Genomic DNA, 26,926 nt, shown 5'->3' with positions numbered 1-26,926 from the left:
CATCTTACCGCACAGTTTACAAAAGTTCTTGATGTTTATTTACGCCGTTCGTTCAGAGTTCTGCCGAAGGATGGCGCCACCGTGCGGAGCCACTGCTGCCTCCGCTTAAGTGACTTACTTGTTTTTCGCGTTGGAACAGAGTATGGTGCAGCACAGACCGGTGTTGGAGTTTAAAAACAGCTTTGGCGCATCTAAAGAAACAGCGCGCTTTTCCAGCCGCCGTCCGAGAAACGGTTTCACGGCCACGCGCAGAGGCTCGGCTCGGCCGCGTCACGTTGGCGAAGCCGTTCACTCGACGGCCAATGGGAGCGCTGCTTCGCGTGGCGCGTAGCGGGCTGGATTTGAACGCGACTTCGGGACCGACACGTTGGGACGGTCTGGGTAGGTCTGGGCGGGCGGCCTTCGCTTTGAAATCTGCATGGTTCTGGTTTCACGCCGTGCATCTGGACGTAGCGGCCTTCCATGCCCCTCGCCTCGCGCGCTAGTGACGGTCCGCCCCGCGGCGGAGGCGGTGTCTGCGGACACTCAGAACATATGGGCTCAAGGGGTCATTCCCATACAACGTGACCGATTTTAGGCCACTTTTTGACCCCCTCCCCCCTCATAGTGACCAGGATAACCTTACCTTTCCATGTGATTAAGATAGGGCGTAGTATTTGGCTCGGCTTCCCCCTCCCCCAAAATGGTCACGTAGTATATGGGAGGGAACGGCCCCCAACTTGCATCCACCCAGAGGTGCCGCACGTGCGTGAAGGTGGTCACCATAGCCACCACAGCTCTTTTTTATCCAGCACAGTCCGTTCTTCTCAAAACACACAAACAAGTTATAAATTGACTCAAAAAGAAGAAGAAACAAAAAAAATAGTCCCTCTTTAACATTTTAGAAGCATCAAAAAGTGGTTCTTGGCACCCGCTAGGAGCTCGATGTACCATCTTTGAAGCCCTGCTGCTGCACTGGTGAAAGAAAGGCAGAAATTATGCCCTTTAAGGGCGTAAACGATTTACGCCCTTAAAGGGCATAAATCGTTAATGCCTTTGCGAAGGGCATTAAAATTTAGCTTGAAATTCCTATACCATTTACGCCTTTTCCAAGGGCATAAAACGATTCATGCCCTTGGGAAGGGCGTAAAAGAGTATTTATGCCCTATAGGGCGTAATTTTTATGCCTTTGTTTTACCAGTGCGGCCAACCGTGTGATGTTTTGCCGGGCAAAGGGTTGTTCGTAGCTACTACCTGTCTGGCGTCACACCCCCTCCCTCCACTCCCTTCTCCTCCTCCTCTCTCTCCTCTTTCCTGGAAGCAGGTCGCACAAACCGTAGGTCGGAGAAGAAAAAAGGCGATTAAGAGCAGTCTAGATCGGCCAAAAAAGGTCGTGCACAAATTTTAGAGGGACGGACGAATTTTGGCAGGTTGGACAAAAAGAGGTCAAATACGATGTTGACCCCTCGAACAGTTCTGCTGGGTTCTGCTTGATCATAGTTTGATGAATAAAAAAAACCATGTGACGTAATACCTGGAACGCTGTCTCAACAGCGCGCTCAACGGCAAACTTGAAAAAAAGGAGCATTGGAGAGTGACTTCAACGAAGGGGAAGACCGTCCATGGGCGCGTAGGCCAGAAGCCCCACTCCCTTACCCCTGTTACTACAGAGCAGCAGATAATTGTTTGCCTTCTCTCTAAATGTTGTACACTGAAGATTCTCCATCTTATGGTGAAAACGCTCCATATGGTGCAGCTGACTTTATAACATACCATTGAGAATTCACTGTAGGTACCTTATAGATATTTAGACGAATTTTGTTTATAATATCATAAAGAAAATTTCCACCATAATGTGGTAGTGCAGCCTTTCACCGTAAGACATTTTCAGTGTTCCAGGGGCATACTTTATTTTCCAGGAAAAGCTTCGCATTTTCAGTCTTCAGAACCAACTTATTTTTTCTTGGTTTTCTTTTTACAAGGCCTTGTTTTCTGGATGAAACAGAGGAGGGAGGCTATAGGGAGGGGACGCACCCCGGGGGGCGGACCCGGGGGCGGGCTGGGGGTGAGTCGGGGGCGGGCCGGGCGCCCATAGCGTGCCCCGGATGGGAGGCGAGGCTCAGTGTGTCAGTGGTGCGGGGGGCAGGGCAGGGCACGGCGAAGGCCCCCCTGGAAAAGCAACGGTTCCTCCTCGCCTTGTGCCAGCCGGTGTAGAGCACGCCCAGCAGCAGCAGCAGCAGAACGCCGAGCACAGCGCGGCACAGCGCGGCACAGCGCAGCACGCCGCGGGTCGCTATGCGGCGCGAAAAGCGGCCCTTGCCGGCCAAGCCGGCCAATGGGACCGGCGCCGTGGACCAAGACGACGCCGCGGATGGCAGCCGGCCATCGTGACCGGACCGGAGCTAGGCCCGACTCACGTGAGTGCCTGTTCGTGTTCCCGCCGCCGCCTCGCTGATTAGAACAGTCGTTTCGTCGCGTCCCTGCGTGTGGCCAAATCTGCCCCTCCAACAGGTATGGATACAGATAATGGACTAGACTAGCACTCCGAAATGAGTCCAATCATACTTTTGGAGATTCAGTGGCATTTTGACCATTTTTGTGAGGCCGAGAGCATTTCTTCCTCCATAGATGATTTTTCTGCCAAGAGCATTTCCGAGCATTTATCCGTTTTCAATATCCATACCTATACCAAAGAATCAATTCTGTCCTGCGCGTTGATATTCTAGGCACAATTGTTTTACACAAGGATTAATCCATAGGCTGCACTTTGACTCAATTCTCTACAAACTGAAGTGTGTACTCGCATCTACAGATGCATACCTGTTAAGTATGCATCTGTAGGTGTATACTTGCCAAGTATGCATTATTAGGTGTGTACTTGTCACCATAGAAATGCTCAGTATCAAGTACACCTGTCAAGTATGCATCTCTGTAGATGTGTACTCAGCCAAGTATGCATCTGTAGGTGTGTACTTATAAGTACACTGCAAGAAAATACCACAACAAAAGTACACAAATTACTGGCAAATTTTTATCAGGAATTTATTGTACTTTCCAAGTACAACAATTGTTGTACAAATTACAATGGAACCGGCATGACGAGTGCTGGGCAGTCCAGGCCTCGTTGTGGTTTGTACAATTCTCGTTGTACTTTCTACAATCCCTGTTGTACTTTTATTGTACAGTTTTTGATGTACTTTTGTTGTACTATTCACCCTTTTTCTTCTTCACTTTTTCTGAGTACACACTTCAGTTTGTAGAGTTTTCACGACTTTCACCAGTTAGGGGCTCAAAACTGCAGCCTTTATGGGGCTGCGCACACTGCCTAGTTTTGAACCAAATTGGTCGATTTCCACTTCCACCCTCTTCGAAAGGCGCGATGGTGCCCTCGTAACGAGGACGAGGCCAGCCACCGCATAAAGCAAGGAGCAGCCCGGCGGGAAGTTTAAAGTCTTATCTTTCAAGGACTCGTGGGGGAGTTAGCCCCGAGACTCATTGGGGTCAGTGGGTTTACTTGTCAGATGGTCTCAGAGCGTTGTCAGAGGACAGGGAGGGGGATGGGGAGGGGAGGGGAGGGGGAGGGGGAGGGGGAGGGGGAGAGGAGGGGAGGGGGAGGGGGAGGGGCCAAGGCCCTCGCAGGGGGCGTTGGCCCTAGTCTGGCACCTGGGCAAGGGCCTAGAACCTTGCGAATGCGCACGGTAAAAACGGTACCTGGTTTTCCCAGGAAGCCTATGGTAGAGACATAGGCGATTTCCAGGGAGTTTCTGGGAAAACCAGGAACCGTTTTCACCGTGCGTTGGTAAGCTTGCGAAGAAACTGACTTGTTCGTACGAAGACTTTCGAAAGTAGGAGATCTCCGCTTTACAAACCGCTAGTTCGCAATTTACGTAATTTACAAAGAACGTGCTTGCATTATGAACTCTGACGAGTTCGATGTTTGCAAAATTACGGACTCACAGCTTGCGAAGCCACTATTATTCGCAAACGACGTAATGCGACCGAATTCTTCGCAAACTTTGATGATTGCACCGGCATATTAACTGAACATTTGTGTTTATTTACTACTGAAGAGATATGTTGTTGACATTACGTATGCCAAAAAGGATGGGACTGATTTTGGGCCGTCCCAAATCAATATCGTACGCGCTCTGACGAAAATACCAGAGTAGTTTTTTCACAGCGACAAAGTAGTTGGCGGCGACCTTCGCAGACCACGGGGTGGCGTCCAGGTATGGCCCGGCTCGCGGCGGGGGCGGAGCGGGGCGGCAAGACCCCCAAAGCGGCGACCGGCGGGGCTGGCGGGGCTGGCGGGGACTCGACCCCTTCGGGTGAAGGTTGACCACCCCTTTAACACATCCGTCTGCGGTCTGCGTGAAATGTAGGTCAGGACGAAGGGGCCTGGCAGTCCAGCAGTGCAGCGCGCGGCCCGGCGCGGCCACCCCAAAGAGCCACGTGGCCGCCGGGGCACTGCCAGGGCACTGCCAGGGCACTGCCAGGGCACTGCCAGGGCACTGGCCGCACGGCGACGGCCTTGATGACGGTCTTGACGACGGCCAGCCCGATGTGACGTCCGACACGTCATTAGGAAAATGTGAGGGGCGGAACTTGGAGACGGACAGTGCAGGACACTAATGCACAGTGGGCCAGAAGGCCAGCGGTGATGGCTTTGACCTTCGAACTTTCAATCCTCCGCATACCTGATTTCTCATACCGGATCCAGATATTTCTACTGCTTGGGGTTCCGGTTCAGATCCATCTGAAAGGCCTATAAACGTTGTGTAGTTTTCAAAGCATTTTGAGCATTCGTACTCTACAAACGTATATGCGTCTATAGATGCACTTGCAAGTACACAGGTGTGTACAGATGCATACTCAGCTGAGTACACGTCTACAGATGCATACTTGGATGAGTTAGGTATGCATCTGTAGGTGTGAACTCAGCCAAGTATGCATCTGTAGATGTGTACTCAGCTGAGTATGTATCTGTAGACGTGTACTCAGCTGAGTATGCATCTGTAGATGTGTACTTGCAAGTATGCATCGACGCATACTGAGTACACACTTCAGTTTGTAGAGTAAGCTTCGCAATTTGCGAATTCACCTTGTGTAGACAGCTCGAAGGCCAAGCAGCAGAAACTTGTAATTGACATTGCATCAGAATAATTGTTTTCCCCGCCGACTTGTTGTGGAAGTTGTTGCTAACTGCGCGCTGCAGTTCCGTTTGCAGCAATATCCCCTCTCCTTTCCCCAGGAAACTTTCACCTTCCTCCCCCGCCGAGCCCTGCAGGGCCCCGCCGAGGCCCCGCCGAGGTGTGCGGTGGCGCTGCGTGGTACGGCCCTGCCGGGCGCCCTGCAGGCGAAACAGTGCGATCGGGGGGAGCGGGCTTTACGACTGGAGTGATGGCAGGGGGAGGGGGACGGCATACGCACGCACGGACGGGGGAAAATGCTTTATTCTTTACGAAATAGAGGCACCGAGCGGAACGACTGCAAGCAAGCCGGCTCTAGTCTAGAGTTGCAACATCTATCCGTGCCATGTGTACCTTTTACCAGTGGCGTGCGCAAAGGGGGGGGTCATGAACCCCCATGGGCACAGCCACCTGGAAGGTAGGCAAATTGCGCCATATTTCCCCTTGTAAGGAGGCAAAAGGCATGGCCAGACACTCCCCCCCTCCCTTTTCAAAATTTCTGCGCACGCCACTGCTTTTTTTTCGAGCTTAATCCAGCCCTGGTCAGGACAGAGAACGCCATCCTGGAAAAACTCGTGGCTTGCGCTCGCGCTCCCCTTGTTCACCCTCTGCTGGGTCTCGACTCGGCGGGCGGCCGCAAGCTGGTTGGGGATTTATGGTGAATTTCCGCTGCTCAAACTCGGACTGCTCCTAGCTCAAGGTGAGGGCGGGGGAGAAAGAGAAAAAACCCCATCTGCATTTGCCTGCTGGAAAATAAGACTTTATTCGGCCGTTGCTGCCTTGGCTTTTGGGGCGGCGGTACGACAGCACGGCGTCCGACGGGGACGTGCCCGAGGGGTGAACCACTCAGCGTTCTGATCGAGGTTCTGATGTACAGAGTACGGGCGAGTACTCATAAATTTCACATTGTGTTTCAGACAAAACGCAACACCAAATCTTACTTCAAACTAGCGAATTTTGTTGTTTTTAAACTTGTGAGTACACTTAGTGCGGCCCAATTTGTACACATGAACGCAAGTGATTCACCCCTCGGACGTGCCCGCGGTGCAGGTGCAGCACACAGAGGGGCCGCGCCCTCTCGCTTTTTAGCGCTTTTGTGTAAACCCAAAAGACCAATTAATCAAATATAATCTCTCGAGGACGTTGGTGGACTTTCTCACCGGACAAGACACTAATTGCTGAGACGAATAGCGGGGCGGGGTGGTTGGGCGGGGCGGCGAAAGTGGTGGATGGCGCTGCGCTGCACGGCGCGCCACACAGTGATGTGCCGGCCGCACGCGATGCAGTCCTTGCTGGTGGACCCGAAGGTGGCGCCGTATCGACGTCGCGAGGCTGTCCAGGGTAGCCCACCCCGGGCCCTGGGCGGCCCTGGGCGGCCCTGGGAGGCCCAGTCGACTGATTCCGAGGGCCGCCTTCGTCGCTCCGTCTCTCTCGCACCTATACGGGACGCCCCACGAGTGTGAGAGAGACGGAGCGACGAAGGTGGCCCTCGGAATCAGTCGAGCGGCTGGCGGCGTGCTCAGCGTGCTGCGGGGCTAAGAGGCCAAGGGGATGGCGGCCAAGGCAAATGACTGGCCTGCCGCCGCCTGCCGCCGCCTGCCCCGACGTCGGCCCCCAGGGCTCTCGCTTATGGCACCGAAGGCCTTGACCGCGGCACCGCGGCACGGCACGGGGCGAGGCGAGCGTGGCAGCGGGGCGAGGCGCGTGGTCCTCGCCGGAGTCAACGGACAACTGCATATTGCTAGGGCACAACATAGTACTCCAATTTGGGCCATTTTCAAATTTAGTTCCAAAATTTTTAATGAACACTTATGTATAGAGTCAAGCTGTTTACGAGAAAAATGGTTGGACCACAAGTGGTTGAGGCTAGGTTAGGTTAGGTTAGGTTAGGTTAGATTTGTCTGAAATTGATATTGAACGCCATTAAGGGTCTACGGACTCCCGGTGCCGTGCATTGAAGTCAGGGGTCAAGGTCCTAGAGTGAAATAAAGATCGAGCCTTGATTGTGGATATGTTTGTGATCCGTTTTGATCTTATGACTCGTCAAACTTCAACCATGCTTCACTGTGAAAAATCGTGGTACGAGGCGTCAGAAAGGAATCAAGTAGCCCGGAAAACGGTACATCAGTTTTCGTTACTTTTGGATAATGCCTAATCGTTACTCATTCGTCAGTTCAAATGTAGACACACGGTAAAAACAGAACCTGGTTTTCCCAGGAAGCCCATGGTAGAGACACTTGTCCCTCTAGGTGATTCCCAAGGAGTTCCCGGGAAAACCAGGTTCCGTTTTTACCGTGCAAAGAAAGAAACATAACTAAACTGTTACCTTCATTCGTTACGCTCGCCGATCCTTCGGTCTCCGCTCTGCGCACCATGTCCGGGGGTTGCGCGGCGCGGGGCCCCTGACCCTGCCGCGACCTGCCCCAATGCGCTGCACGGCCTCATGGTCCGCCGCACCGACCGTTACTCCCTTTATCCGTCCTGATTAGCAATTTGTTGTGCAGGTGCAGTGGCGGTGCTCCGAGTGCGCGGCCGGCGATGCAGGCGGCCGGCGGGGGCGGTGGGGGCGGCGGGGGCGGCGGGGGCGGCGGGGGCGGCGGGGGCGGCCCCCTGCTGAGCTACGAGTCCGAGGTGCATGCGCAGTACGTGTGGCCGGAGCGCGCCCCGCGGCCGCCGCCGTGGAAGCGGCCGGCCACGCTGCGGGTCGGAGGGGGCGGCGGGGGCGGCGGGGGCGGCGAGGACGCGGACGGCGCGGACGGCCGCGAGTCGGAGAGCCACAGCCAGTTCGGGCCGCCGCCGCAGACGGCGTCGCGGCGCCCCCCTCTGGCGCGCAGGCCCACCGCCGTGCGGCAGCAGCTGGGCGGCGCGGGTCGTCGCTTCGCGGAGCACGCCTCGGAGACGCACGGCGCCTTCGCGCCCTTCACGTTCGCCGCGGGAGCCTCCCTCTCTGGTGCGGAGCGTGTGTGTGCATGTGCTTGGGGGACTTGGTGAGCACACTGTGACTGTCGGCCTCTGCGGTAGATGGCAGTGCGGTGCAGCGGACCGAACCCGTGCGGCGGCCTGGAAACCTGGTGCTCGCGCTGCAGCCGGTGCAGCCGCCTTTGCCCAGCGAAGCTTACCTGACGGCGCACAAGGAGAGCTTCACCCTGTTCGACCCGGCCTTCCTTGAGCAGAGCGGCAAGCGACTCGCCAAACGCCCCACCAACCTCAAGCTGGAAGGCGAGCTGCAGGTCTGGACAAATAAACTGCATCCACTTCACTTGAGATTAATTGTGCCATGCAATTAGCTGCGAGTCCCAGTACTGTAGTTTTCGATCGTAATGCATACCAAGTGCTTGCACTTTGCCATGGTAAATTGACCAAGCTGGCCGCCAGGTGCTGCCGGAGTACAAGGACCGCTTCCAAGAGTACCCCCGCCAGCGGCGAGTGGATCCCTTCCTGCCTCGGCACCACAACGTCCTTGACGGCGTCACCGTCACCATGCCGATGGCGCCCCCCGCCCCCGCGGCCCCCGCCTCCGGGGACGCACAGTCGGAGAGCCAGGCGCAGTTCGCGGGGTACGACCACCACGCGCGGCCCCGGCCGCTCGCCAAGCGCCACTCCACCAACCTCAAGTAAGACTCTTTCGCTCTCCTTTGGACGACAGGGTTCTTTATGTCCAACACGCCGCCACTGGTTCAGACTGCAGCCGAAGAGCGACTCGGCGGTGCTCCATTGATCCAAACACCCGCGACTTACCCTCTGTCAATCAAGACGTGGCGAGGACAGCTTTCCCAAAATAAAATTCCTAAACCTGGAAGAGGGCACCCCGGCGAACAGGGGTTGATTTTATTCCTTTTACTATCGTTTTGTATGCCATGTTTGGTTTGCCGCAGGCTGGAGGGCGATCTGAGCGCGGTGCCCGAGTACCGCGACGCCTACGTCGAGGTCCGCGGCGCGCAGAGGCCGGCCCTGATCCGGCCGCGGCCCAACCTCATGCCCGCGCAGGGCGAGATGAGCCACGAGACGGAGAAGAGCGCCAGCTTCGTCGACTACCACAACAACTACCACCACGCGGACACGGGGCTGACGGCCACGACGGACAGCCTGCAGCGGCCGCCCATGAAGAGGCACCCCACCAACATGCGCATCGAGCACGGCCAGCACGGCCAGCACGGCCAGCCCGACGGCGACCACGTGCCGGAGTACCGCGCCTCCTTCCGGGAGTACGGCAACGTGCGCAACGTCATTCGCAGGTTAGTCGCTGGAACGATGCACAGTGGGCCAGAAGACCGGTGGAGGCGGCCAAAACTCTAGACGCATTTTATGCTCCAGTCGCTAAACAGGACTCGAACCGAGCGTGTGACCCCCACCAATGGATTCATCTTTCGGAGAGCAGTTCATTGGTGGGGTCGCACGTTCGATTCGAGTCCTGTTTAGCGACTCTGGAGCTCAAAACGCGTCCAGAGTTTTGGGCCCCTCCACCGGTCTTCTGGCCCACCGTGCGATGCACAGTGGGTCAGAAGACCGGTGGAGGCGGTCAAAACTCTGGATGCATTTTGAGTTCCAGAGGCCTTAAAGGGGCCTCTAACTTAACGTGTAATGGATTGCTCTTCGGACGAGGAATCCATTGGTGGGGTCACACGCTCGGTTCGACTCCCATTTAGCGACTCTGGAGCTCAAAACGCGTCTAGGGTTTTGGCCGCCTCCACCGGTCTTCTGGCCCACTGTGCGGCGGCCGAACCCGCTTGTGGTTCGGGTTGGTGGTTCTGCTGTCGTTCGTCCCTCCGGCACTTATCGCGCAGCGCGCCCTGCTCACAGGCCGGAGCCCCACGTGACGCTGGGAGGCACCATGAGCGGTGGACCTGCAGCTGCGGACCCGCTCCCACCCCCAGTCGTGGACAACGGCCCCGCGCTCCAGGCCGTGCAGGCCATGCCGCCCGCTCTGCCACCCGTGCAGGACGATGCTGTGAACGGGAACCAGGCAGGGGGCGGCGGTGGTGGTGGCGGCGGTGGCGGCGGTGGCGGTGGCGGCGGTGGCGGAGGGTTCGGAGACAACCCTTACCCTGAGTATAAAGACTGGTACCTCGACTTCCCCCGGCGCAAGCCACTGACCCAAAAACCGGAAAGAGACCACAACATCCGGTTCGACCAGCAACTGCCCTCGCCGGGGCGGGAGCCCGACTTCCGGTCCGACGTGCACCGCACCCCGAAGCGCGCCGGGCCCCGGACCCCCTCGTTCCTGGACGGGCCGCCGCCGCCCCTGCCCGGAAGGTCGCGGCCGACGCCGCGGCGACCGGGGGGCGGCCGTTCGGACCTGCTGCAGCTGCCCGGGGAAGGCGGCGGGGGCGGGGGCTTCCCCGGTGGCGGCCGTCGCTCGGGGAGCGTATCGCCACTGGACGACATGGAGTACCGCCGCGCCTTCATCGTGCACCCGCGCGACGAGTCTAAGGTATGCTGAGGGGTCGGCATGCGCGCCACGTACGTACTCTTCGTCACGGTGTTGGCCTTGGTGGAGACTTCAGGCTAGGCCTGGGCGATTAATCGCTTAATCGAAAATAGTCGCGATTATTTTGTTAATCGTACGATTATTTCAAACCCACGATTAGTGGTTCGGCAATCGAAAGTTTTGTTCGATTATTTATCGATTATCGATTAATCGTCTCATTATCGGTTATTCTATCCATCATCTGTTTAAATTCTGTGCCGGAAAGGCTGAAAAAATTAATAGTTTTGGCAGAAATGCCGTTGACGTTACTTAAAATGGCTTTTCTATCCTCTTATTACATGCAATTTTCAGTATGTTACGAGCGTATAAAACCTCGATTATCAATTTCCAAATAATCGGTTTCTTCTGATTAATCGGTGATTTTCGATTAACCGATTACCAAACTGCTAATCGACACCAATCGCGATTATTTTATTCATCGACCGATTCTACGATTACAACCAATAATCGCCTAGGCCTACTTCAGGCAAAGTGAGACTCGCCGCGACCCCCTGCTGCCTGCAGCTCGACTTCGCCCCCCGCACCCCCGCGCGCCGCCGGCCGCGCCGCGTCACGTACGTGGACGACGACGTGATGGGCGACAGCGTGGACGAGGACGGACCGCGCTCCTTCCACATCCTGGACGCGAGGATCCGTGAGGCGGATGACGACCTCACCACCCTCCGGCTGGAGGAGGAGCAGGGCGACTACGACGACCAAGGCTTCGACGGCGGCTTCGACGGCGGCTTCGACGGCGGCTTCGACCGTGGCTTCGACGGCGGCTTCGACGGTGGCCTCGACGGGGTCAGGTACTCTCACGGTGGGGACCCTTTCCATTCCATTCGTGTGCCGAGTCTTTGATGCGCACGTGTGGCTTTCTTGCGTGCAGTACAATTCATAGCACGAGCAGATTTTGGGTACAGTATGTTTGGTTTCGTTTTTTTGGTTCGTTGAGTGACTTTTTTTCATAGCAAGGGAGATTCGAACACTTCAAGTATTCCCGCTGGATTTATTGGACCGCACGGTGTGAATCACGTACTACGTTTTGGCAACACGTTTCTTTTTTCTAAGTAAACACAAGTATGAATAGTGCTAAGTAGATGCAGGTATTCTATTTTTCCATTCTGACCTTCTTGATCTACCGTACGCACTTTGTCTTAGGTAGTCCCACCCGCCCACCACAGTAAAGTGCCAATTTATTTTCATCGCGAGCTTTTTTTGTTCCTTCCGTGTCCGTGCGTTTCCGACGGAAAAGGCCTCTCAAGGCTGCCCACCTGATACAGTCGATCACAATCAAAAGAAATTCACCTTGCCGTGCTGCTGGCGCCGTGCTGTCGCTGCCGTGGCCGCTGGCCGCTCCAAGGTGCGCGTCGACACGGCGCAGGCGCGGCCAAGGCGCGGCCAGACCCGGACCGCGACCGGCCGCGAGCCGCGAGGCAGACCGGCCGGGAACGGGGTCAGGGGTATCCGATAAGGGTAGTTAACCTCCGTCACCCCGCCATTCCGTGTCGTATCGGATTTCCTCCATCCCCATTTTCATCCTGTTTCTAAACTTCTCTACCACACAACGATGATTTTAGTACTTTGAAGAGATAATAAAATGTATTTATGTCCACCGTGGGGTATGGATTATGAATCAAGAAACGGCTCCGAACGCTGAAAAATATGCATCGGCCGGGAATCGAACCCGGGCCGCCCGCGTGGCAGGCGAGCATTCTACCACTGAACCACCGATGCTTCATGATGCTTGGGTCTGCTAAATAGTCTTATTGGCTTCGCCCAATAGAATGAAATGAAATTAAATTAAATAAAATGGCGGAGCCATCTGGAGTCAGAGCCACGGCGTCCGAAAATCGTCAACAAGGTCCGTTTTGACACGGGACAATGTAGACAACAGTAAATGTGCGGTCGGAGAGCGAACAAATGGAGAATATGAAAAGAAATGAAACGAATCGACAAAGAAATCAAAGCAATAGAATAAAATTGTTGTTTTCTATCAGTTCGTTCGTTAAAATTTCACGACCACACGGGAACGCATTGTAATGTAATTTCTTTATGTTGGTAACGCGGGTACATTTGAATCAGAACCTGAAAGCGAATCTGTCTATCAATTTCAATGTTGAGTCAGTGACGTGCTGGAGGAGGGAACATTTGAATCAGAACGTGCAAGCGAGTGAATATCGAGTCAGCGACGGTAAATGTATCCTGAAATTGGGCAGGCTCACAACGGCTCGACCTGGCAGACGTATTAGTCAACATAACCTGCACAACCTCGACAAGTTCACGTATTTTGGTTTGGTGTTGTCGACTACAGTTTCCTTCTCAGCAAGGTTCTATGACCGAACGTCGATAATGGATTACAGAACAACTAAAAATGAGAACAACGTTTGATGTGCAACCTTGACAAACTCAGAATGCTCGTTTCCTCATAAACAAATAAATTTGTTGATAAATGATTATTATGACACTGCAGAACATGCAGACGAATCGTAAACTTATATTTTTGTCATATTGATTCCGTAAGTTGACGCTGGCGTCATGAAAAGGAATTAGAAGGCGAAGCCCCTGGAATGAACATTCCTGACTAGTATAGCAACTGCAACGGACTAGGGGAGATGTAGACGGGGCTGACGGTAGCCACATGACAAAACGCAAGGCGCGAGGTGCAAATGGAATTCCCTTCTCATGGCTGGCTCGGTTATTAGGCGCGGAGTTGAATGGCCACGTCGCGGCTCAGCTGGCTCAGCTGGTCGCAGCCGAGTGCCCCCCTCCCCCCCCCCCTCTCCGTCCCGGTTCCCGCTACTTCGCGCTGCCGTGGTGGGGATAGTGGAGGGGGAATCCGTGCTGGCTCAGTGCGGTGATGTAGCAACCGCGTCTCCCACAGCGCCCACTGCGTTCACCTCCTTCGATAGCTCAGTTGGTAGAGCGGTGGACTGTAGAGGGAAGTGCAGCAGGAATCCATAGGTCGCTGGTTCAAATCCGGCTCGAAGGACTTCTTTTTTCGAGCTCGCATGTTAATTGAGGTGAATTTCTTTCTCGTTTCAGAGATGGCTCGGAACAGGGCCTCGGGCACCTAAGTTCCCCTGGGGTTTCCCCCGTCCTGATAGCGCCCGCCTCGTGCCGCATGGACATCTTGGACGCCCAGTCCGACGCCAGTCCGCAGCTGGCCCTGGGCGCATCCGCTTCGCCTGCGCCGGGCTCCGACACGGCCGGAGGATCCACTCCTGGGGCGGAGCAGTACAACGACGCGGCGTTCTTGTCCACGCCCATGCCCGTGTACCTGGCCTGCACCACGGCGCCGTACTACTGCACCGGGGCCAGCCCGCCCCACCATCTCTACTTCGGCGGCTTCTGCCCGAACTGGTCTCCATCGCACCAAGGCTACGCGCCGTCTCCGTACTGCCCCAGCCTGGCTCCCGGAGCAGCCCCTTCGGCCGGTGCAGGTGCCGCCCCCGCACCACCACAGCACGGACCACCTGCCTACTGCCCCTCCATCCTGCCGCCGGTGCATCCGTACGTGGCTGGCTGCTGCCCGCCGCCGGCCACCATCGTGCCGCCAGCACCGCCTGCAGCGCCTGCAGCACCGGACGCCGCGGCCTTGGCACTCGCCCGCCACCCCACCGCGGCCGCGGCCCCCGTCGCCGCCCCCGCCGCCGCCCCCAACACCGCCCCCAACGCCACTCCTAACACGACCTCGAGCCCCGCGCCGGCAGGAACCCCGGCAGGAACCCCGGCAGGAACCCCGGCACCCACCGCGGCACCCACCGCGGCACCCACCGCGGCACCCACCGCGGCGACACTAGCGGTGACAACAAGTCCGAGTCCAGCGCCAGCAACGCCGTCGCCCAGCCCGACGGTCAACGCCCCAGCTCCAGCCACCCTCACTGCCACCAGCAAGTCCAAGAACAGGGGCGCGGTGAAGCCCGGCGTCAAGAACAAGACGAACACGCCTCCGGGTGGCGGGAGCGGCGCGCCAGGCGGCTCTGACGCGTCCACGGCCACGGCCTCGTCGACCTCCTCTCAGACGAGGGCCTTCGTGGTGCTGGACCAGTCCAGGGGCGGGGCGGGCAACGACGCCAACAACAACGAGTCCTTCGACAAGCCTCCGACGCCGCCCGGCCCGTCATCGGGTTACGAGTGACGGCGGGAAGGGCTGTGGACATCCAGCCGAGCCCCAAGCCTGGCGGTCATTCCACGATGGGCTACAAGCTACACACGGCGCGGGCATTAGCATCTGGTTGCTTCCCCCCCCCTTTTTCCATTGATTCGTGTACATCCGTGCTGTCGAGTACATGCGGAGCGGAACCAACGCAAATGGAACGAACAATATCACATTTTGTGCGGTCAGTCCTGTGTGTATAGGCTTATAAATTCCTCGTTCGAATGAGTTACCATAAAGTATTAGATTTCCGGGTTCTTTGAGGAAAACACATCCTCAGTCTGACTGACGGTTGGAAGTTGAAACGCGTAAATCCATATCGCCGATGGCATTGAGGCATCGGCTTTCGATTCGCCACGTGCGATGGCGCCGTGCTTGCCTATTCCGTTTGCGTTTGTCGGCCTTGTCTTGCGGCTGTCACGCGCGCGTCCGCCACGCCTTGCGCCACGCCGTCACGGTCATGCAGTGCACCGCCGTGGATGGCCGTGGCGCGCCTGTGTTGTGCGCCTCGTAGACGAGCTGCTTCGCGGCCTTGGCGGCCTTGGGTGGCTCGTGGGAGGGAGGGGGATATAGCACCCCAAACAAACTGACCTTGCGTGACGTCAGGGCCGCGCAGGGGGTGCGGCTGGCCAGGGCAGCCAGGGCTGGCGGTGCGGGGGAAGGCCATCGCTGCTAGGACTCTACGCCTAGCTAGGCCTTTGCTGGCCCGCCTGCGCGCTCGGCTCGGCGGCTCGGCGGCTCGGCGGCCAGGTGGCGGTCGTTGCGTGTCCTCCACTTGCCTCAGCTGTCGCTGTCGGACAAGGAATCTTTAAAGGGCGCTCCGCCGAGTCACGCAGACCTGGCCGGTCTGGCCTGGGGCCTGGCATCGGCTAACAAATCAGCTTAGGCCTCTACCGTCTTCCACCGTCTCGTCATCCTGCCTAGCACTTCTCCCAAATTGCATCGAAGTCGAAATGAGCGTCACCGTTCCCCTTCATTGGCGCCGGGTCTAGAGGGACTGGACTGAGCCAAGCGGAACCAGCAAATAAATGTACACCGAGTTCCGTCGTCCGATCACCGTACGTACGCATGGAAAAAGTGTTTCGTAGTCTCATTTATTTTGAATTTCAACCAAATTCTAGTAGGTTTTTTTTCCGCATGTTATGATGTAATAATAACAACGAATCAGCAGTCTTTTGCTTTTATAAAGTATTAGTCTTTGGAGTTGCGGAAAAATAAAAATTATGAAAACAAGTATGTTGTGTTCAAATTTCCCAACGACTCCTGGCACACGTTTGAGGTTCATATTTTGTTTTAAATTTCTGTTGTGCAATACTGATTCTTTCTGGGATGGTCAGAGTCTCTTCTGCAGACAACTGCATTAAAATGCATTAAGATCGTGGAAAATATTTGCTTGGGATAAGGAATAGGAGTGTAATTGATTGTAAGCAAACAGTAAAATTAACAGATCTTGGGTTTATTAGGTGGAGAAATGTCAATTCAAACATAAACTCCATATCATGACTGATAACAGCATTTACAAAGATGGGGTGCACCATTTCCTACTAATCTATGTCTATACACAGTAACGGAATTTAAGTTGTTCAACTGTACAAGGGGACAATGTACAAGGTAGGTTGATTCAATAGTAACCCTAAACTGATATACATAATCAATAAACAATATAAAAGAAAATCTCTACAACAAGTATTCTACATTAGCCAGATCTACGGAAGGAGAATGTGGCCCACAGTACTCATAAGGCATTCCATTGAGTAATTGCGCACAAAGACTGACTTACATTAGCTATCATTAAGTATTGCCTGTGTAATCAGAACACATGTAGATACAAACACTCTGCAAAAATATCACTTTTCCACTGTGCTGCATAAGAGTCAGCAATTTTTTGAAAGAATACGACAGCTGAAATAATATTGTGAATTTCTGAAGCAGTAATAATTTTCTTACTGCTGTTCCATAATGGTCAATATTTCATAATAACTCAGACAAACGACCAAACATTAAAATCACATTAAGCAGGCATCAGTACATCAAGGTTAAAATTAATTTTAAAAATAAATAAATCAAATCACAAATAGAGTTCATTTAACAATTTTTAAGACTTAAAAAGTAGGTACACAAATGGTAAAAAAACAAAACAGTTCATCATTGAAAGGGCAATAATTAACTTTGATGCTAAAATTTTAGCATTAATGTTTCGACAACAATTGAGCATAAAGTAAAGAAAAAAAAAACAATGCTGATTTTAAGACATAACTTCTTTTCCAGTGCCTCTTGCAAAAATCTTGCACTGAAAATTCACATTTCTTTGCTGCAAAATAACAAATAATTGAATCCAATTTCAAGGCAAAATGTTTTAGTGAAGTGACACCCTAGCCAATTCTAACATTTACATAGAGCTACTCTCCAGCCTGCACTAGAAGTAAAAAGTAGTCCTTCTGGCAACTTTGAGATTATTCAGCAACTAAAGGTGTATCTAGGTCAAGTTATTTGTTGGCAAACAGAATTTACAGAAGGGGATCCCGCTTCCTCGAGGGAGCAAAGGGACAAAAATGTAACCAGTAGGCCATTTTAACTAAAGTTACTGAAGAAAGAGAGACAACAAGGTTGTGGAGTAAACAACAACCTAAACAAAGCAGCTACATCACAGGATACATACAATTTAAAATCTTGCACACTTATCCTAAATTACACTTAAATATCATCCTTCCGCACACCTCCTTTCAACCAGTTGGTAACATAGATTTCTAAATGTGAGTCTCTGCTCATCAATATAAATTACAATATTTACAGCAAAGCAATCTTAAAGAAAATTAAAAGTAAAAAGGTGATAAATTCATGTCATGGTCGAGTCAAGAACAAAACAAATATCAACAGGTTACCCAACACACCATTTTCCATGGTTTGCTGGGTTTCAAAATACACGAGAAACAGAAAGGTTAAGACCAAATGCAAAAATGACTTAAAATAATTGAATAACTGACTGAACACAACAATAGAACTGTTGCTAAAAGGAATCACAACTACCCTGTCACTTTCAAATATGCCCCTCTATTTTGATAAAGCATTCATCTGCTTGAGAAATTGATGGAAGAAAACGAAAGAAGAAGATATTTCAAATCAGAAAATATGATGTATAACGGGCAACAGAAATCTCTAGCTTAGCTAGAGTATACATAGCAATATTTTACCACTTAAAAATGCTGCGTGTGATATGGTACACTGAATAGCCTCATACGAGGAACATTTTCAAACTTTACAGATAGCTACATAGAAGGAGATCTGCTTTTTTTTCTTTTCTTTTTTGAAGGGAAACGGACATATACATTTTGGTTTGGCATAGAACACACCACTAAATAATCTTACAAAAAAATATATATCTATATATTTCTATTAGCTCATAAGGGAAACCAACTGCATTCTCATGGTTGTCAGTTTGACTAGCACTTCCTTCCAAAGGTACACCTGCAGCTCAGCACTCTGCAGTGTCTGCAAATACGGTTCAGGCAAGGCAAGACATTACCACCCCCAAAACCCTACAAAGTTTATAGTATAGTAATAAACACTGTCTTTAACATCCATAACAAATCTATAAAAAGAAGACTTAACTATTTATGACTAGCGCTGGTTAACACACATTGTCTGCAAGCACACTGCCATTAGCCTGGCATTTGCAAATTCACTTTAAATTTCGCTCAACTCACTCAATTTACCCAAAAAATAGGCCTGGCTAAGATAAGTTTATTAAAACATTTTCAATTTTAAACTAACATTTTTGAAAATTTACATCAAAAGCAAACAGTGGGATAATTTATAATGGCCAATTTTGTCCAGTACAAAGCTCTCACCTAATGCGGTGGCAATTATTGATACCACAATACATGTATTCAGTCTTGATGGAATTGGTTATTGATAGTCTTCTCACTTGGCAATCAATGCATGGAGTAAGGTTTTACAACACAAAAGGATTGGTTGACTGCACGCATACGACAAATATACAGATCAGTCTTTGAACAAATTGTGAACATGGAACGGAATCAAATCATGAATCATGTCGATGGCTTCGATGTTTCCCATTTCCACTCTTCCTACGCTTGCGATTGGCGTCTCTCCGGAAAGCAACATTGCCTGGATCGTCAGCTAATTGGGGATAACGGTGTAAAGTGTGCAGCTCCACACCTTCCCATCCACCAACAACGCCATTAGTCATCAGCTCTTCCCTTTCTTCTGGAGACCAATCTCCCCGCCCTCGGAATCCAGCAGACACAACTGCCTTTTCCAACTTCCATGCCTGTTCAACGGCTCGTTTATGTGCATGCTTAAGAATTCTTTGCCGTTCTACATCTGGATCAGTACCATAACTGAAAAGAAAAATTAAGGAAATAATTTTAAATCTCGCTTTAACTTGGGAAAATAAAGAATTATCAATATTAAAACCAGTGCTTAAGAGAAATGAACAAACATACCGGATGAAGACAGCAGCATCAGGGTTATGAAGACGCAGCTCTTTTATTCCACTTTGGCCATGGTCTGCATTCTCATGAGTTGAGACATTAAACATAGCACCCAAACGCCTTAGTTCTTCCATGTCATCTCGGATCTTCAAAGGATTGTCCTAAAAGTCACAGAAACATACCATTTAAAATTTTTTGAAATACAATAGAGGAAATGCCAAGACAGGTCTTATTACACTTGATGAGTGTGATAACTTAAAATTGTTACCTTCACAAAATAGAACACATCTTGGTCGTGAAGACTAAAATGAATATCTAAAAAGTGTGAGTTGTTGAAAACTGAAGTCACAACGTCTTGAAGAACTCCATTAACATTGTCCACAACACTGACAAGTGCACGCCCACCACCTCCCCTTGAGATGAGAACTCCCTCTCCAAATATAGCTCTACGATATGCAACACGAGGTAAGAGGTTTCTGGTTCTGCTTTCCATTTTTAATAGAGGTTCAGGAACAAAGCCAAGTTCTGAAAACTTTTCAGAAACCTAGAAAAAAAAAAACAGAAAACATACACTTAATTAGAAAAGTAACTTTTGGACAGGATCATATAATTTAAAATTTAAAAAAACCAAAACAAACCTTGTCAACTAAACATTGCAAGCCAGACATGACTGAAAATTCAGGTGCAAGTTGTGTGTTGCGCACAGATGCAACAGGGTGGTAAACTGCATTACTTGTGTATAAGGATCCCAGCATATTATTTATATTGTAACCGAATAAACTTAGCCAGCTTTGCAAGTCTAGAAGGAGTGGTAAAAGTCATAGCTGATTATTTTGAACAGATGAAAGTGGCAGACAAACTTTGGTTTGAACTGCATCTTTACCTGTCATGTAGTTTATTCTCCTCTGCGGGGGATTGATTGGATCATTGTTGTGGAATCTATAAATGAAAACATCTGTTGGAGAAGTCAATTGGCTAGCTAGTTCCTCCCAGGCAGGTGTCATCCACTGTCCTATACTGGGGTCATACAAGCGCCCTTTAATATAAACTAGCTGAGTGTGGGGGTCTAGCAGACCACCATGGAAATCAACAGGCAAGTAGAAGTCTGGATTGGAGTCCATTTGCACTTTTCCAAACGGTGTTCGGCGGATCTAGAAAAGAAATAAAAGAAATTAATAAATTAAATAATTTACAGTAGAAAAAAATGTTACAAATTCAGCAGTTTTAAGTTTTCTTGCCTCCTTGATAATGTTTCCATTGATATCAAACAGAGCCAATGGGGAACCGTTCTGATCACAAGCAACATAGAATCTTTGTTCTGATGTCTCCACAGCTATGAGGAACTTGCGGTCATCATACAAGAGACGGAAAGTTCTTCCAGTTTGAGGGAAATGGACATGTGACACAAGTTCAGGAGTGTGAGGATAGGCGTACAGAAGTTGGGTGATGTTATCCTGGGCATCTCTCCATGATACCATTCTCCCCCTATCATCATAGGCATACCATGCTGAAAACTTGTCTCTTTCAAAGGCATGTGTTAACTGTCCTCTGGGATTGTATCTATACTTTTGCTCTCCTCTACGAATAACAAAGCCTCTTGAATCATAGTTTATAAGTTCAACATCACCAACTTGCACAACACGATCACCCAAGTCATAGCCCAAAGACTGCTTGTGCCCCTGATCTATAGCTCCAATAACATTGCCATTTTCGTCATAAACAAATTTCCAGTTGTTGGCCCCACTACCAACAACTTCCATGACATGACCGTCAGCATTATAAGTAATGCGATCCATTGATGAAGTTCTACCAATCAAGAATTGCTGAGTCTTGATGCGGTTCCGCTTATCATATTCTAGTTCAAGGCTGAAATTTAAAACATGACATATGAGTAACATTACACTGACAAATAATCAAACAAGATACAAAAAAATAAAAACATACCGGAAAACATCAAAGGCTTTAATGTTGATGAGAACAGATTTTATGCGTCCATGGCTGTCATAGTCAATGATGGTCAAAAATTGTTTAGCATTGTCTTGCATGACAGATTTATTAAACATGTTTCGGAACACACGAAGATCACTAACACTTTCAAGTACACCCATATTTTGGTTGTGTTTGAGTCGTAACTGTGGTAGTTGTTTACTATTGATGTCAACATCGATGGCTGACAGCCGAGCATTACCATCATATTGATATCTGCAATGGTAAAGAAGAGAAAAAAATAATTTTCAAATGTAGCACAACATGTAACATATTCTTTTTTAAAAAACACATTGACATACCTGTAATGTGTATTATCCAAGCCACTCTTGCTACCGAACTGAAGCTTTTCATTTTTGAGTAGCCCACCATGGTATTTGAATTCATGTTTTAGTTCAAAATATGGCTCTATGATGTCAATGTACTTAACAGCATTAGTGTTTTCTTGGTAACTGTAGTGAATAGATGACATACCTGAAACAAAAAAAGGTTTTTACATTTAATTTAAAAAACAAAAAACAGCAAAGATGGCAAAAATAAAAACAAAACTTTTCCTTATTTTGAAAAAAATAGTCTCAAGAATTACTTTAATTCAGTTTAGAAAGGAAGAAAAAAAGCTCACCAGCAAGAACTGTGTCTAGCTTTCCAGTCTGGTCATAAACATATGCAACTCGTCCAGACTGATGAGGGTACACTTTTGCTATGATTTGTCCATCATCATTGTACAGGATTTCAAATGGGTGCCGGTTGACGGGAGAGTAATATTGGTACTTGAAAAATCCAAGAGATGTTTGCAGGCTGAATGCATGAATATGTCCTCTTGGGGTTGTTAATGACTGAAGAGCACCAGCTTCATCATATTGCAGAAGGTAATCAGAACCCCTTGGTGTAGTCACCTTCAAAGGCTGAAAAAGCAACAACTCAATATTTGAAAATGTAAACACACCAATTCAAACAAACTTTTGGAAAGGAACAAATAGACAATGAGTGGTACAAGTTTGATGTACACACACTTACCAAGCTACTAAACATGTCTTTGAAAGCATATTGCATAGATGAACCATCTGCATATCGAATTTCATTCAGTCGCCCTGCTCTGTCAAAGCCATAAGTTTCACTCAGATCACCCCACTTCCAGCTAGTGAGACGTGAGAAGCGGTCGTATTCGAGCTCCACTCCAGAGAAGATACCATTTTGTGGCCCCCACTTAATGGGACGAGCAGTTCGATCATATGTAATGTTAATGAGTTCCACTCTGTCATCCATGAATACTGCCACTGAGTTGGAATCTTTATCATACTCAAGAGTTAGTATATTTTCTCCATTTACCCGTAATTTCCGACCAACAGGACCCGCAGTTTTGGTACCAGACTTGATCTTGGCATTTGCTTGACCTTGCTGATTTTGTCCTCTGAAGTAGCGCCACTCAAAGCTGTTAGCCAAATCACCACCAACTTCAGTTCTTTGCTTGGATGGCACAGGATAGCTTTCTCCAAGCATAGGATCAATATCTGAGAGAACATTGTAAGGCACAGTATCTGTGCTGACTGTATGACCCCATGGGGTGGTTGTTGCTACACTTCCATCTGGAAACAGCACGGTCTTCTGTCTGGCGTCACCAAGTTTGGTCACAACAGATGAACCCTTTATGAGGAGAGACTCAGGCCTGCGCCCATCCTGCTTCACACGCACCATCGCTCCCTTTTGGCTCAAGTCGAATTCCAAGCCAACAATGCGACCTGTTGGTGTAACAGCTGAAGTGAGGCGACCAAATTCATCATAGGTGTATACATAGCTTCTTCCCGTGCTGTCAAGTTTTGATTTGAGTAGACCTGTTGGTCCATGATAGTCAAGGGTAACATTGTAATTGTCAGGTGTTGACAGTTCTGCTAGAAGACGCATGCGAGACATGCGAAGACGGCACTTCTGACCCTTTGTATTTTCAATAGAGTTCACTTGACTGGAATAGTCTCGTAAGAGGAAAACTTTATTGGCTTGTGCATCAGTAACTGTACTGAGTTTTCCATTACTGGTATTAACGTTGTAGGTAAATAAGAACAATATTTCTCCTGTCAGCAAATTTTTGGTTGCAATGTGTTGCCCAAATCTATTGAAAACATACACTTCCTGAGTTTCAGGTTGGTAGATTTCATATTCTCGAGTAGGACTTGCTTCTGGAATACTTGCAGTAACAGATCGAATTCTATAATTTGCTTGGTCAGCAATGTGGACTACTCCGTCAGGTGTTGCAGTAATAGAAGAAATAGTATTAAACTTGGCTGTAGCTGCAAGGTAATGATCTTCTTCAAAACAATCACAGCCTCGATCCAAGCAGTTGCACTTTGACTCAGCACCGGCAAAATGACTTATTCTTCCATCAGTGGTAATAACCCTCACTCTGTTAATTCTCTGAGAATCACTTTCAGCAACATACAAATCACCAGATGGGCCAAAAGCAATTGATTGTGGCATGACCAGGGCTGCATGAGTTGCCAATTCAGTATCATGGGCGCCAGGAGGCCCAGCACAAAGAATAGGGCGTCCTGCAGCAACTTTCACTCTCCCATCACTTGTCAATTTTAAAATGACATGGTCATCTATGATGTGCAGAGAGTTATCCAAGGGATTAATAGCTAAGTCCGTAGGCCAGCGTAGGTGAACCTCTTCTACTCGTAAAGTTCCTTCACATGGTACAGACTTCCAATGGCTCTTATGCATATGATTTCCAATAACAGTTGTAACAATTCCATCACGATCAACCATGCGAATGTTGGTGCCATCAGCAAAATACAACACATTATCCGCTGCAACTGCCACTCCTTTAGGGTATGCAAGTTTTGCATCTCTTGCCAAAGCACCATCTCCACAGTGGGCCTCATCTCCAGGAAGACATCGTTCACCTGAGCCAACAGCAGGTTCCCAGTTGTGGTCTGGATCTGAATAGTCATCAACATTCCGCACACGAATGATCTGATGAGCCTCAGGATCGGAGATATATAATGTATTGTCAAGAGGACTCAGGGACAAGTGATAGCGGTAAGCCACTCTGGTGGCATTGAGTCGAACAACAGTTCGAACTGTTCCATCAACCAATATTCGCCGAACCAAGTTGAAGTCTCCGACAAAGAGTGACCCATCTGGGGCAGCAGCAAGTGCTACTGGAGCAAGGAGTCTCTGACCAGCACCTGCAGGTGCCTCACCTTCACATTCCGGACATTCCACAGAACGTTGATGTCCATCTCCCAAAATGGTTCTAATTATATGAGGACGTTGCTTGAGGTACAGATTAGTTCCATCTCCTTTTTGTAGGATTCCTTCATGAAAATTATAGCGGTGGTGTATATCCAGGTTCCAGCCTCCCACTTCTGAAATGCTCATGTCATGGCCACTGAGCTTGGTTGTTTGAACATCCCAAATTATATCAGAACAATTGTTGTACTCATAGCCTACTTTGACTACAGCTGTAGTAACACCATAGACTCGTTGTCGGTAAACATTCAAACGATTCCATGCATAAGTGAACTTGATGACAGGATCGGCCTCAAAGATTTTCTCAAATAGGATTCCCTCAATAGTAATACGTAGATGAATTAGCTTGAGAGAAGTTGGCACAGTTTCTGGTGTAAGTTGGAGTTGGATTGTTGACAAATATCCGGGTGATCGGGAGCTATGGTACACTAAATTTAGACCAGTGCCCGGAATTTGGATACTTTCTTGCACAACCTTCGAAGAAAATAAAGATTAAGTTTTAGAAACAACGAGCGGTATTCAGATTAATAATATATTTTCATGTGCTGCTCGAACATACCTGTGACTCCACAAGAATAGCACTTTTGTCAGGGCAAGCACCTTGAAACCCATGCTTCCATGTCGCTAGGACAACTGGTTTCATGACATCATAGTCATGTGATTGGCAGGCTTGAGATGGAGGGGAAGCCGAGGCCAAAACAGCAGATCGGTCATCTCCTACTTCCATGACTACGGTATCAATCACTACAACCTACAACCAGGAAAAACAAAACTCAGTAACATAATAGGAATAAACATGGAGAAAAAGAAAGAAAAAAAACACTTGAAAAATGGTCATTACCTCATTCCAAGGTACATTAACAACATATTGAACAGCTGGGAAAGGGGAGCGTCCAAACTTTAAAGTAACAGCGCCACCTCCATTCAGCAAGAGGTCAAACCATCCATCTTCACGGGTCATGGTGTAACCATCATTGATATTAGTGGTTCCAACCCGCACTCCCATCATGCCCATTCCCATAGATGTGACCACACGACCCCGAACAACAGCAGAACGGCTAGGGAATGAAAAAACTTATTAGTTGCCATACTTAACTGAAAGTGTAGAGGCGAATTGTATGCTACATTAAAAATATATTGTGCAATCCAAATTTGTTCTAAGGAATCAATTTAGGTATTAACTTGCAAAATAGAGGCATAAAATGAAACAAGCTGTTGGAGCTGATATGAAATAAATTTCATCAGTAGAAAACAATGCAGTATTGCATAACTTAGTTTCATTTGCCTCAAATAACATTATGATAGTGCAAAAAAAAATCAACTTCAATCATGATGAAAAAATTCAACCAAAACAACAAACAAATCAAACCATAAACAAAATAAAAAAGAATAATTAAAAAAAAATAAAAATACTTAAGGCTTTTGTATCAATTGACATTCAAATTTGTAAATGAAGCTTACACAAAACAAATTCAATATGCCTTACACCAACCAGGGAAGTACTGCTCATAATATTGCATTAAATGAGAGAACACAGATATCAAAAAAATCTGGTGGACCTGAGCATCTTAGACAACAAAGTTAAATTCCTCAACACTTAATTTTAAAAAAAAATGTTTCATGTGTTTGTTTTTAACATACTGATGATACCAAGTGGAAATGTTCAAAGCCACTTGTACTGCACTTATATTTAAAAGTGAGCAGAAAAATAAGAGGAATGGGGAAAGAAAAAGAACTAGAAGAAGCACCTTACAAGTGGAAAGGGAATAGACAACACAGGACATACACAAGACAAACACAAGACAAAACAACATCACAAATTTGCAAACTCAACACAAAAACAGCACAGAACACAAAGGGGATATTTTTCTACTTGAACTGAAGGGTGTATGTGACCAAATTTTGTTGGCCCTCAGTGCACCCTTACCTCATATTGAAGTGATTCCAAAACACACTGATGGCGCAGCCACAAGAAGGGAAGGAGAAGTTGCAGGTTAAAAGTTGAGAAAGAAAAACATATTCTAACAGTGAACTGTCAAACCAGAGCTGGAGAGCAGTTTCCAACCACTTGATGAAGGTTAACTAATTTATTTTCAGAGAACGAAACAACATTTAGACAAAGAAAAATTTAATTTAACTTAAAAAGATTCAAATAATTCTTCCATCTGTTTGACCTCCTTGGAAAAAGTCAAGGATGTTAAGAAAATCAGGAAACTTAAATTTTGTAAACTAGTAAAAATTTTCCTTCCCTTGGTCCAAAAGGTAGAAACATAAAACACAGACAGGAAGGTAAGTGCACTAAGACACAAAAATAGACGACACATGGACACACAAATGCAACACATGGACGGGACAGACACAGGACATATACATGGAACAAATACTTAGGCAGTTGCAAAAATAAAAGTGAAACAAAACAGACAGTGTTTAGCTACAGCATACT

At 49.0% G+C, this 26,926-nt stretch overlaps 3 protein-coding genes and 2 non-coding genes across 9 annotated transcripts in view; 3 read left to right on the top strand and 2 right to left on the bottom strand.

The window, feature by feature from the left end:
* The first annotated feature begins 8,040 nt into the window (after positions 1–8,040).
* LOC117651222 lies at positions 8,041–10,261 on the top strand. The gene is made up of 6 exons (XM_034395037.1): positions 8,041–8,118; positions 8,190–8,398; positions 8,544–8,782; positions 9,044–9,403; positions 9,969–10,116; positions 10,226–10,261. Exons 3-6 carry the CDS (start codon positions 8,649–8,651, stop codon positions 10,259–10,261), a joined length of 678 nt encoding a protein of 225 aa, XP_034250928.1. The 5' UTR covers positions 8,041–8,118; positions 8,190–8,398; positions 8,544–8,648.
* A 290-nt stretch (positions 10,262–10,551) lies between these two features.
* LOC117651221 (LIM domain-binding protein 3-like) lies at positions 10,552–14,776 on the top strand. Its single transcript, XM_034395036.1, has 4 exons — positions 10,552–10,599; positions 11,161–11,444; positions 13,681–14,148; positions 14,530–14,776. Exons 1-4 carry the CDS (start codon positions 10,552–10,554, stop codon positions 14,774–14,776), a joined length of 1,047 nt encoding a protein of 348 aa, XP_034250927.1.
* On the bottom strand, positions 12,302–12,372 carry Trnag-gcc. The gene has a single exon. It is a non-coding gene; the product is annotated as a tRNA-Gly (tRNA).
* Positions 13,538–13,627, top strand: Trnay-gua. The gene is given in 2 exon segments: positions 13,538–13,574; positions 13,592–13,627. It is a non-coding gene; the product is annotated as a tRNA-Tyr (tRNA).
* A 1,453-nt stretch (positions 14,777–16,229) lies between the features above and the next one.
* LOC117651053 (teneurin-m) overlaps positions 16,230–26,926 on the bottom strand; it is a 102,586-nt gene continuing 91,889 nt past the window's right edge. For 4 of the 5 annotated variants that reach the window (XM_034394768.1, XM_034394771.1, XM_034394772.1 and 1 more), the window contains 13 exons: positions 26,411–26,437; positions 25,325–25,541; positions 25,043–25,234; positions 22,252–24,957; positions 21,857–22,139; positions 21,537–21,708; positions 21,193–21,450; positions 20,487–21,114; positions 20,132–20,399; positions 19,887–20,047; positions 19,517–19,792; positions 19,261–19,409; positions 16,230–19,155 (listed from right to left, as the gene is read on the bottom strand). In XM_034394768.1, coding sequence (XP_034250659.1) covers positions 18,837–19,155; positions 19,261–19,409; positions 19,517–19,792; positions 19,887–20,047; positions 20,132–20,399; positions 20,487–21,114; positions 21,193–21,450; positions 21,537–21,708; positions 21,857–22,139; positions 22,252–24,957; positions 25,043–25,234; positions 25,325–25,541; positions 26,411–26,437 — 5,656 coding nt within the window. In that variant the 3' untranslated portion in view covers positions 16,230–18,836. The remainder of the gene's footprint in view (positions 19,156–19,260; positions 19,410–19,516; positions 19,793–19,886; positions 20,048–20,131; positions 20,400–20,486; positions 21,115–21,192; positions 21,451–21,536; positions 21,709–21,856; positions 22,140–22,251; positions 24,958–25,042; positions 25,235–25,324; positions 25,542–26,410; positions 26,438–26,926) is intronic. The other variant, XM_034394770.1, reaches the window with a different exon arrangement.

The sequence above is a fragment of the Thrips palmi genome, unplaced genomic scaffold (assembly GCF_012932325.1).
Source record: "Thrips palmi isolate BJ-2018 unplaced genomic scaffold, TpBJ-2018v1 HiC_scaffold_5, whole genome shotgun sequence".
Taxonomy (NCBI): domain Eukaryota; kingdom Metazoa; phylum Arthropoda; class Insecta; order Thysanoptera; family Thripidae; genus Thrips; species Thrips palmi.
Note: the sequence above shows the minus strand (reverse complement) of the source record. Positions and strands in the feature narration are given on the sequence as shown.

Excerpts from the sequence above, each read along its gene's own strand:
- LOC117651222 (XM_034395037.1), top strand. The coding sequence starts at position 8,649 with ATGCCGATGGCGCCCCCCGCCCCCGCGGCCCCCGCCTCCGGGGACGCA. Across the intron at positions 8,783-9,043 it reads CGCCACTCCACCAACCTCAA|GCTGGAGGGCGATCTGAGCG; the intron begins GTAAGACTCTTT and ends GGTTTGCCGCAG. Across the intron at positions 9,404-9,968 it reads GTGCGCAACGTCATTCGCAG|GCCGGAGCCCCACGTGACGC; the intron begins GTTAGTCGCTGG and ends CCCTGCTCACAG.
- LOC117651221 (XM_034395036.1), top strand. The coding sequence starts at position 10,552 with ATGGAGTACCGCCGCGCCTTCATCGTGCACCCGCGCGACGAGTCTAAG. Across the intron at positions 10,600-11,160 it reads ACCCGCGCGACGAGTCTAAG|CTCGACTTCGCCCCCCGCAC; the intron begins GTATGCTGAGGG and ends TGCTGCCTGCAG. Across the intron at positions 14,149-14,529 it reads ATCCTGCCGCCGGTGCATCC|CAAGTCCAAGAACAGGGGCG; the intron begins GTACGTGGCTGG and ends CACTGCCACCAG.